This window comes from Cucurbita maxima, unplaced genomic scaffold, assembly GCF_002738345.1.
Source record: "Cucurbita maxima cultivar Rimu unplaced genomic scaffold, Cmax_1.0 Cma_Scf00117, whole genome shotgun sequence".
NCBI classification, from domain to species: domain Eukaryota; kingdom Viridiplantae; phylum Streptophyta; class Magnoliopsida; order Cucurbitales; family Cucurbitaceae; genus Cucurbita; species Cucurbita maxima.
In genome coordinates, this window is record NW_019272133.1 from 81,626 (window position 1) to 92,863 (window position 11,238).

Here is an 11,238-nt window from a genome sequence, read left to right on the forward strand (position 1 = left end):
GTCGAGTCTTGATTAAAGGGAGTTTCTTTTAGAAATCCATCGACTTAAGGGGAGGCACTATGGTGTATTTTGTTCGAGGGAGGCTCTATGGTGTATTTTGTTCGAGGGGAGTCTCTATGATCATAGGTAATCTATAGGCTTCAAATGTGGCTCTATGTGGTGTACTTAATGAGAGGGGAGACTCTATGATCATGAGTTTATAAGTAAGGAAGTCAAAACACAGCAACAAGAGTTTATGCTCTAGACAATATAATACTATTGTAGACAATATCGTAGTTTTATTTCAATAAATAAATTCATGATTCTCTCACAAACTTTATAAATATTCATAAAAATTTTAAAACCAAATCTCTTCATACCACCCAAGAATCATAAGGCTTTTCCCCAATATAGTTGCCTGGAGGATCATAATTGCAAACAACAAACTGAGAATTAGCCTTGCAAGGCACTCTAGCACATCCAAGCCGCACCGAGCTCCGCCACACCATCTGAGTGTAGTGCCCACATTCACCACCCACGCATTTATTCGATGCATGATCATACAGCGGCTTCTCGTTCGCCCACAGCTTCACTGCATCCGCCCCGGTGAACTCAGGGTAGTAGCCCGCGGCTATGTTTTCCCCGTACGGCCCGGTTGAGTGAATCATGGCGCAGTCACCCTTTCTTTTTTCCGCATAGGCTTGAGCGTACGCGGCCACGGTGTTGCTCCATTGCATGGGCCCGACGCCGACCTCGGCTCGAGCTCGGTTGTGAAGCGCGAGGTAGTCACCGGGGGCGTTTTGAGCTTTGGTTAGGGCGAGGAGGAAAATGAAAGTGACCATGAAAGCGGCCATGATCCGAAGGGTTTGAGTCCACATAATTCCGATGAGAGATGAGATGAAGATTGAGAATGAGGGAATGATTTATATAGAGATGGAAAACTTAATATGGAATGTGATGGGTAAAACCATGAATTATGAACTAATTATGTCATGCTTGGGAATTCAAAGAGAATAAATTCATTCTCGCTTCCATGTTTAATTACGAGCTAGATTTTTGTTTGGATTAGCTTCAAATAAATGAAAATTTTCTAGATTTAGCTAGTTTATGATTTTTTTTAGGATTAATGAAACTTAATCCACCGGATTATGGTTAATCTTAAAAGATACATTTTTACTTGTAGGTATATATTTATTGTTTTATTTAGTTTCATAATTTTATTTATTTATTCTCCTCCAATTTTTTAAAATATGTATTAAAATTGAATTGGTTAATTAAATGTTCAAAAGTAAATAAATAATGTTAATATTTTATTAAAATTTTGAGTAAACGAAATGAACTAATTGAACCTAAAATTTTTATAACCTATTTAGATTGGGTTTATTATATAAAAAGAATTTTAGATTAAAAATATTTACTACTAATTGAGTTGTGAATTTTTGTATTTCTTTTTCCTTTTTCTAAAAGTAACCGTAACTTAAAACATATAGTCATGGATGAAATAAAACCTTCTACCTCTCGAGTAATAGTATATTTTAATTACTATTGACTTATGTGCAGCAGAGCTAATTTTCGTCGTGGGTCTCCCGATTTCGATGCCGAAACATCGTGACTGGTTTTTCGCATCTCCGCCGCGGGCGTTTATTCCCGTTGACTTCAAACAACATTTGACAGCTATTCTGGGAGCTATTCTCCGTGTGTAAAATTGTTAAGAGAATGATCATGAATCTATAAGCAAGGAATAATCTCACAGGACAACAAGCAGAAAGTACTTAATCTCAAACTAGACGGTATCATATCAGTGTAGAGATGGATGGTTCCTAAAACTTGGTAATTCTCCATTTATTTTTGCAGTATTGGTATGAAAGCACTTAATATCATACCATTAGGAAGATATTGTCCACTTTGAGTTCACCTCAATGGACCCATGATCGTTCCCTAAATTCGCCGAGTTGGACTTTCATCCAACACTTCCCCTCGACTTCTTTTCTTTTTCTTTTTTCTTTTGGAGTTCTTTGTTCGACATTTGAGAATTCTATTGACATGGTTAAGTTTAGGGCGTGGCTCTGATACCATGTTAGACGAACACGACTCTCCACAATGGTATGATATTGTCCACTTTGAACATAAGCTCTCATCGCTTTGCTTTGCGCTTCCCAAAAGGCCTCACCCCGATGGAGCTAGTATTTTCTGATTATGAACCCACGATCATTCCCTAAATTAGCTGAGGTGGGACATTCATCCAACAAAGATCATACCATTGTGGAGACGAGTGATTTCTAAATCTCGGTAATTCTCCATTTATTTATGCAATTTTGGATAGAAAAGAGGACAATATCGTACCATTGTGAAGATATGATTTCTAAAACTCGTTAATTTTCTCCATTTATTTTTGCAATTTTGGGTAGAAAAGTAGACATTATCATAAAATTGTAGAAATTCATGATTGCATTCATTCTCCATTTAGGGGAGAAAAGTATACAAAATCATATTATTGTGGAGATTCCCCAATATACAAAGAAGAACCATAAGGCTTTTCCCCAATCTAGTTACTAGGAGGATCATAATTGCAAACAACAAACTGAGAATTAGCCTTGCAGGGCACTCTAGCACATCCAAGCTGCAACGAGCTCCTTCACACTATCTGAGTGTAGTGCCCACTGATGGTGCTAATATATTACATGCGGAAGCAATTTGGATCTTTGGCACTTTTAGAACATCAATTATAGTAAATAACTAGCATGTTCATAAGTATTAAAACTTAATGAATTTGAATACTAACCTTTTGTAGTTCAAATTCTTTTTTCCTCACGAACCGGTTTCGATCCACCACTAGTGCCTTCTCCACTATCCTCCGTCCTTAGAACAGAATTGTTGAATCCGGTGAGTGACTAAACTTGGGAGGGATTTAGCATATATGAAGAGAGACTCTACATATAGTTCAAGTAATCATACTATAGCAAAAGTGTTCTTAGTTTATTGAATTTATATTAATGATCGTAAAGTTCACTTTATTCAATAACAATCTTTACTGAATAAACATCAGTAATAACTTTATTGAAAATAGAATATGTCTTTGTTTACAAACTATGAGTTTTAGGACATAAAACCCAACAAACACCCACTTGGACTAAAACTCCAGTGGGGTTTTATAACGTTGAGTAGAGAGAGACATAAATACAATAAACTAGGGCATCACATACTCATGCCTTTTCTCCCACTTGCCCTAGATTACATAACTCGTAGTTCTAGACTCACTAGGTGCCCTTCAAACACTTTAGCCGTGAGAGGCTTTGTAAATGGATCAGCAATGTTGTGCTCCGAAACTATTTTTGTGACGATCACATCTCCTCGTTGCACAATCTCCCTTATGAGATGATATTTGCGCTCAATATGTTTTCCTCGCTTATGGCTTCTTGGTTCTTTCGAATTTGCAACAGCTCCACTATTATCACAATAAAGAGTGACGGGAAGATGCATATGTGGAACGACTTCCAAATCAGTTAAGAACTTTCTAAGCCATACAAATTCTTTCGCTGCTTCACAAGCAGCAACATACTCAGCCTCCATGGTGGAATCAGAAATGCAACCTTGCTTTATGCTTCGCCATATTATTGCTCCTTCGTTCAAAGTGAAGACAGATCCTGATGTCGATTTCCTCGAATCTACATCAGTCTAAAAATCTGAGTTAGTGTACCGTGTAAGGATCAGATCCTTAGCACCGTAAATTAGCATAGTGTATCGTGTAAGGATCAGATCCTTAGCACCGTACATTAGCATATAGTCCCTCGTTCTCCTAAGATACTTGATTATATTCTTAACGGCAGTCCAATGAGTACGTCCTGGATTAGACTGATATCTGCTGACAATTCCCACAGCATAGCATATGTCAGGTTGGGTACATAGCATGGCATACATCAAACTACCGACTGCTGATGCATAGGGAATGTGTCTCATATCCTCAATTTCTTAAGGTGTCTTAGGACTTTGTTCCTTCAACAAATGAACTTCATGCCTGAAAGGTAATAATCCTTTCTTGGAGTTCTACATCTTATATCGAATCAACATTTTGTCGATATACGATGCCTGAGACAATGCTAGTGTTTTGTTCTTATGATTCCGAACAATTTGGATTCCAAGAACAAACTGAGCCTCTCCCAAATCTTACATTTGGAATTGTGTCGCTAGCCAATGCTTAATGTCAGTCAGAAATTCCACATCATTCCCAATGAGTAGAATATCGTCACGTACAACACTAGGAAAGCTAGTTGACAATCCTTTTATAAACACAAGGTTCGTCAACATTCTGTTTAAAGCCATAAGATTTGATCGCGGTATCAAACTTCATATTCCAGGATCAAGATGCTTGCTTCAACCCATAAATGGAACTTTTAAGCTTGCAAACCCTATGTTTGTGATCCTGTTCAATGAACCCATTTGGTAGAGCCATATATATACTCTCTTCAAGATTTCCGTTTAGAAAGACTGTCTTATCATCCATTTGCCAAATTTCATAATCATAAAATGTGGCAATAGACAAGAGTATTCTAATCAATTTAAGCATAGCAACAGGAGAGAAGGTTTCTTCATAGTCCACCCCCTCTCTTTGGGTATAACCCTTTTCTACAAGACGAGCTTTAAAGGTTTGTACCTTACCGGTTTGGTCTCGTTTCCTCTTATAGATCCATTTGCAACTAATAGGTTTTACCCCATCTGGTTGATCTACAAGTTCCCAGACTGAATTGAAGTACATTGACTCCATTTCAAGATTCATGGCTTTGATCCACGGATCTCTATCTTCATCATTTATTGCCTGTTTATAGGTCAATGCATCCTCAACGTCATCATCAGGTATGATGACTTGAGTTTCTGCGAAACCCAAGTAACGATCAGGTTGAGTTATAACCCTCCCACTACGTCGAGGCATTGTCAACTCTTGAGAAGGATGGGATTGACCAGAAGTGTCATCTCCATCAACAACTCTTGTTGAAGGATCAGCTTGATCAATAACTGTTGTTGTATTATCAGTAGCTTCTTTAGAAATCTCACTTAATATTAGTTTGCTGCAAGATTGATGATTTCTTACGTGGTCTTCCTCTAAGAATGTAGCATTTGTTGATACAAACACTCTATTTTCTTGAAGGTCATAAAACAAACCGCCTTTCGTCTCTTTGGGGTATCCTACGAATAGACATAATTTTGAACGAAGTTCTAATTTCTTGAGGTTTTGCAACAACACATGTGCTGGACATCCCCAAATTCTAAAGTGACGTAAATTACCTTTACGCCATTTCCATAACACATAAAGTGTTTCTAAAACACTCTTAGTAGGAACCATGTTCAAAATGTATGTGGCAGTCTCCACTGCATATCCCCAAAACGGATCGGGTAATTGAGCGAAACTCATCATAGACCGTACCATGTCTAAAAAAGTTTTATTTCTCCATTCTGATACATCATTTTGTTCAGGCATACCAGGGGCTGAGAGTTGGGACTTTATTCCATGTTCTATCATATAGTCCTGAAATCTTAAGTCCATGTACTCTCCTCCTCGATCTAATCGAAGTATTTTAATAGTTTCACCTAATAGATTCTCAACCTCAGTCTTATACTCTCTGAATTTTTAAAGAGCTTCGAACTTGTGACACATTAGGTAAAGATAGTCATACCTTGAATAATCATCAATAAAACTGATGAAATATTCATATCCTCCTCGTGCTTTGACATTCATTGGACCACAGAGATTTGTATGCATGAGTTCTAAGGTTTCTTTGGCTCTATAACCTTTTTCGGAAAACGATCGTTTAGTCATTTTACCCTCAAGACAAGACTCACATGGAGGTAAAGAGTTGTCTTCTAACTTATTTAAAAGTCCTCTTTTAACCGATCTCTCAATCCTATTGAGATTAATGTGGCCTAGTCTTAAATGCCAAAGGTAGGTATTAGGAGAAATCTTTTGTCGTTTATTTTGAGTTTCAACTATTTTAAACATCTCGGTATTTAAAATAGCTTTTGTTATGCTCAGTTTTGACATATATAAGTTGTTTTCTAGTTTTGCAGAACAAATATGAATGCCTCTTTTGCAAATGAACATTTCATTGATTTCAAAAGATACTTTATACAATTGTTTTAATAAACAAGAGATAGATATTAGATTTCTTTTCATTCTTGGAACAAAAAATACATTATCTAATATAATGAATCTATCTCCAAAAAATAACTTTAAATTTCCTACTGATCTTGCTGAGACAACCTCTCCTGTTCCAACCATGAGTGTTATCTCGCCGTCCGCAAGCATTCTCAAGGAGCTAGTTTCCTGGTAAAAAGAACAAATATGATTAGTGGCCCCTGAATCTAGTATCCAAGTTGAGTTATCATACTCTACTAAACATATTTCTACAACGAGTAAATCATATTTACCTTGTTGTGTCTTTTTAGCTTTCTTCTCTACAAGGTATTTTGGGCAGTTTCTCTTCCAGTGCTCATTTTCGTTGCAATGGAAACATTTTCCTTTATCTGCCTTTTGAGCCTTGTATTTGCGGTTAGTAGGAATCTTATTTTTCCCTTTACCCTTCTTCTTCATCAAAACACTTTTAGAAGTTGAAGGTTCAAACTTATTTTTGGAGGATGATACTCATTGTAATTTCTTGAAGATAGCAACATTTGCTTCTCCTGTACGTCCCTTGTTCGTTAAGAGGGACTGATAAGTCTGTAGCTCATTGAGAAGAGCAGTCAAGTTATATTCTATTTCGTTCATCACCACATTTGTGCGGAAAGCTCTTCGGAAGAGACTCCATGATAAAACTGACTTGACTCTTCTCATCAATGACAGCTTCATTTTCTTCTGCCACATTGAAATGGACCATCATGTCTAGGACATGTTCTCTAACTGAGGTCCATTCTTTCATACGACAGTTGTAAATGTATTTTATGGCTTCATGTCGAGTGGAGAAGGACGGTTGTCCAAACATCCCTTTTAGAGATTCCATAATCTCTTTAGCAGTACCCATAACATCGTGTTTCTTAGCCAAAACATCAGATATACTGGCTAGAATGTACACTCGGGCTTTGTCATTTGCCTTTATCCATTTGTCATACGCATCCTGAACTGTTCGGTTTGCATTTGAGCTGGGTTTTGGAGGACATTCCTCAGTTAAAACAAACCTTAAATCATCAATTACCAGTATTGTGTTTAGGTTTGATTTCTCAAAAGCGAGTAATTGTACTATTGAGTTTGTCATGCTGAGATATAAAGAAAATTCTATTAGTGATTTGACTTAATGCTGTTTAATCCAATCAGTTTTAGTAAATGTAATAATGTACCAAAAAAAATTTATTAATTTGCAACGATACTTTAGTGAGTTAGAGCAACTGCTACCGAGGGGCAGTCAATCACTCATTCACCAAACGAAGACATTCTTGACTTAAACACTGACTCTTAGTAATTCTTCGCAAGTGTGACCCACCAATTTCAGGCCTCATAGATCGGTCCCAACAATGCTATTGAATGAAAAAGCCAAACTTGGGAATGGCCCTAAGAAATAGTATCCATTTCTGGAGTTTGCGTTGTTTCGACTCCCATGTTACGACCCTCCGAATGGGTAGTTGCTCTAGGGCAACATGCAGGCGGAACATGAGAATCTCACGGTGCAACCTAGTGGTGGAGACCATAGGACGTGTTGATATACTTCCTTCTTCCACTTACTATAAGTACTTTCTCTATTCACCTTGTTATTGACTCATGCAAATACCTTCCGAATGGAGGACGCTCCCAGGGCGACACGAGGCCGAGCATGAATCTCACGGTGTGAATTTTTCAGAGAGCGTGAAAAGGAAAACGATGTATCTCATATACTTTTTTCCTCCCACTAAGTATTTTAAACGGTTGGGTATACTCATTACTTAGGTATATTTCGGCTAATTAAATATAACCTAAGTCTAGGTAATTTTTCTAGAACTTACATCACTCAAGCATGCTCATAAAACTGGGCTAACTAAGCTCAAGTATTGGTCCGATCTCCCACTAAGTAGTAGGTGTTCCGTAAACCGTCAACTTAAGTACCTCCAGCCTTAGTCAAGATCGTGCCAGGTGAGCTTTCTTGTAAGCAAAATTTTACAAGACATCGACCTATTTTAACTATTAAAATTGATTGTGCTTGGTTCTTAACCTTAAGCGAGCATGCACTTATTTTCATTATAGATTTTAACGTCTATCTCGTTTTATGACGTTGAAAATAACCTATAACATGCATCTAACATGCTTTATATAACAATTATATAATCATCACATACTCTTGCCTTTTCTCCCACTTGCCCTAGATTACATAACTCGTAGTCTTAGACTCACTAGGTGCCCTTCAAACACTTTAGCCGTGAGAGGCTTTGTAAATGAATCAGCAATGTTGTGCTCCGAAGCTATCTGTGTGATGATCACATCTCCTCGTTGCACAATCTCCCTTATGAGATGATATTTGCGCTCAATATGTTTTCTTCAGTTATGGCTTCTTGGTTCTTTCAAATTTGCAACTACTCCACTGTTATCACAATAAAGAGTGATGGGAAGATGCATATTTGGAACGACTTCCAAATCAGTTAAGAACTCTATAAGCCATACAGATTCTTTCGCTGCTTCACAAGCAGCAACATACTCAGCCTCCATGGTAGAATTAGCGATGCAACCTTACTTTATGCTTCTCCATATTATTGCTCCTCCGTTCAGAGTGAGACAAATCCTGATGTCGATTTCCTCGAATCTACATCGGTCTGAAAATCTGAGTCAGTGTACCTTGTAAGGATCAGATCCTTAGCAGTGTACATTAGCATATAGTCTCTCGTTCTCCTAAGAAACTTGAGGATATTCTTAATGGCATTCCAATGAACGCGTCCCAGATTGGACTGATATCTACTGACAATTCCCACAGCATAGCATATGTCAGGTCGGGTACATAGTATGGCATACATCAGACTACCGACTGCTGATGCATAGGGAATGTGTCTCATATCCTTAATTTCTTGAGGTGTCTTATGACTTTGTTCCTTCGACAAATAAACTCCATGCCGGAAAGGTAAAAATCCTTTCTTGGAGTCGTCCATTTTATATCGAATCAACATTTTGTCGTATACGATGCATAAGACAATGCTAGTGTTTTGTTCTTGCGATTATGAACAATTTGGATTCCAAGAACAAACTGAGCCTCTCCCAAATCTTTCATTTGGAATTGTGTCGCTAGCCAATGCTTAATGTCAGTCAGAAATCCCACATCATTCCCAATGAGTAGAATATCGTCAACGTATAACACTAAGAAAGCTACTATAGAGTTGACTATCCTTTATAAACACAAGGTTCGTCAACATTCTGTTTCGAGCCATAAGATTTGATCGCGGTATCAAACTTTATATTCCAGGATCGAGATGCTTGCTTCAACCCATAAATGGATCTTTTAAGCTTGCAAACCCTATGCTTGTGATCTTGTTTAATGAACCCATCTGGTTGAGCAATATAGATACTCTCTTCAAGATTGCCCTTTAGAAAGGCTATCTTGACATTCATTTGCCAAATTTCATAATCATAAAATGTGGCAATAGACAAGAGTATTCTAATCGATTTAAGCATAGCAACAGGAGAGAAGGTTTCTTCATAGTCCACCCCCTCTCTTTGGGTATAACCCTTTTCTACAATACGAGCTTTAAAGGTTTGTACCTTACCGGTTTGGTCTCGTTTCCTCTTATAGATCCATTTGCAACCAATAGGTTTTACCCCATCTGGTTGATCTACAAGTTCCCAGACTGAATTGAAGTACATTGACTCCATTTCAAGATTCATGGCTTTGATCCACAGATCTCTATCTTCATCATTCATTGCCTGTTTGTAGGTCAATGGATCCTCAACGCCATCATCAGGTATGATGAATTGAGTTTCTGTATCCTTGTTGAGGGTTGTCTCCAAGATCGAACGTTCTAATGCTTGAAATAGATAATTCTTTGCTTTGAAATCTTTCAATTTATGATCATCAATGTGCTTCTTCTTGGTATCTGTTAAAACAATGTGTCATATTGGTGCAGGAATCACATTCTCCACCAAACCCAGTACTAAAGAAGTTTTCCATGAGCATTGCCCAATGATCACAGTACCTATCAAATTTCAGTATTTCAGTATTTCGATAAAAGGGAATTTCAGTAATTCAACAAAAAACAGGCATTTCTTTGATTTTACCATTTTGATTATTTATTATTATTGTTTTTTTTTCCCACGAAGCCGAGAAAAAGACGAATGGAGTGCCAATAAGTAAAGTAAGAAAAAAAATGGTCGCCTTTTGAGCGTCGGGTGTCCTTTAGTCACTCCGGCTCCGTTGGTCTCCATATTCAGAGATGGTAAACGGCGGTAGGTTGTGGCAGTGAGTCTTCGTCTCCTGTGTGGGTATCATACTGCAGCGGAGTTAATCGCCGTCGTCGTGGTTCTCTCGATTTGGAGGCTGAAAACACCTTAAACTGGTTTTAGCGGAGTTAATCGCCGTCGTCGTGGTTCTCTCGATTTGGAGGCTGAAAACACCTTAAACTGGTTTTTCGCATCTCCGCCGAGGGCATTTCTTCCAGGTGACTTGGAACAACAATTGGCTGGTGGCTGATGCTCTCAGTGTTGAAGACTGTTCGGAAATGATCATAGATTTATAACTAAAGAATACATTTTCATTAACATGACTTCTTGTGGGAGCTCGAAGCAAACCCATGATATTATGTTCAAAGTTGACAAATATCATATAACATTATAGAGATTCGTGATTAGTTACATGGTATCAAACTATGAACTTAACTTAGGTATGTCGAACGAAAAAGTTGTAAGCCTAAAAATCGTAGTTAAAAGTGTCGAACAAATTTCGTATTTTGTTCAAGGTCTCCGAAGAAAGAAGTCGAGTCTCGATTAAAGGGAGTTTCTTTTAGAAATCCATCGACTTAAGGGGAGGCACTATGGTGTATTTTGTTCGAGGGAGGCTCTATGGTGTATTTTGTTCGAGGGGAGTCTCTATGTTCATAGGTAGTCTATAGGCTTCAAATGTGGCTCTATGTGGTGTACTTAATGAGAGGGGAGACTCTATGATCATGAGTTTATGAGTAAGGAAGTCAAAACACAGCAACAAGAGTTTATGCTCTAGACAATATAATACTATTGTAGACAATATGGTAGTTTTATTTCAATAAATAAATTCATGATTCTCTCACAAACTTTATTAATATTCATAAAAATTTTAAAACCAAATCTCT

At 37.6% G+C, this 11,238-nt stretch overlaps 1 protein-coding gene across 1 annotated transcript; it reads right to left on the reverse strand.

Moving 5' to 3' along the window:
- Window positions 1-353: 353 nt before the first annotated feature.
- Window positions 354-4,299, reverse strand: LOC111473368 (basic form of pathogenesis-related protein 1-like). The gene is made up of 2 exons (XM_023118912.1): window positions 4,231-4,299; window positions 354-869 (listed from the first exon to the last, which is right to left on the reverse strand). Exons 1-2 carry the CDS (start codon window positions 4,297-4,299, stop codon window positions 354-356), a joined length of 585 nt encoding a protein of 194 aa, XP_022974680.1.
- Window positions 4,300-11,238: the final 6,939 nt, after the last annotated feature.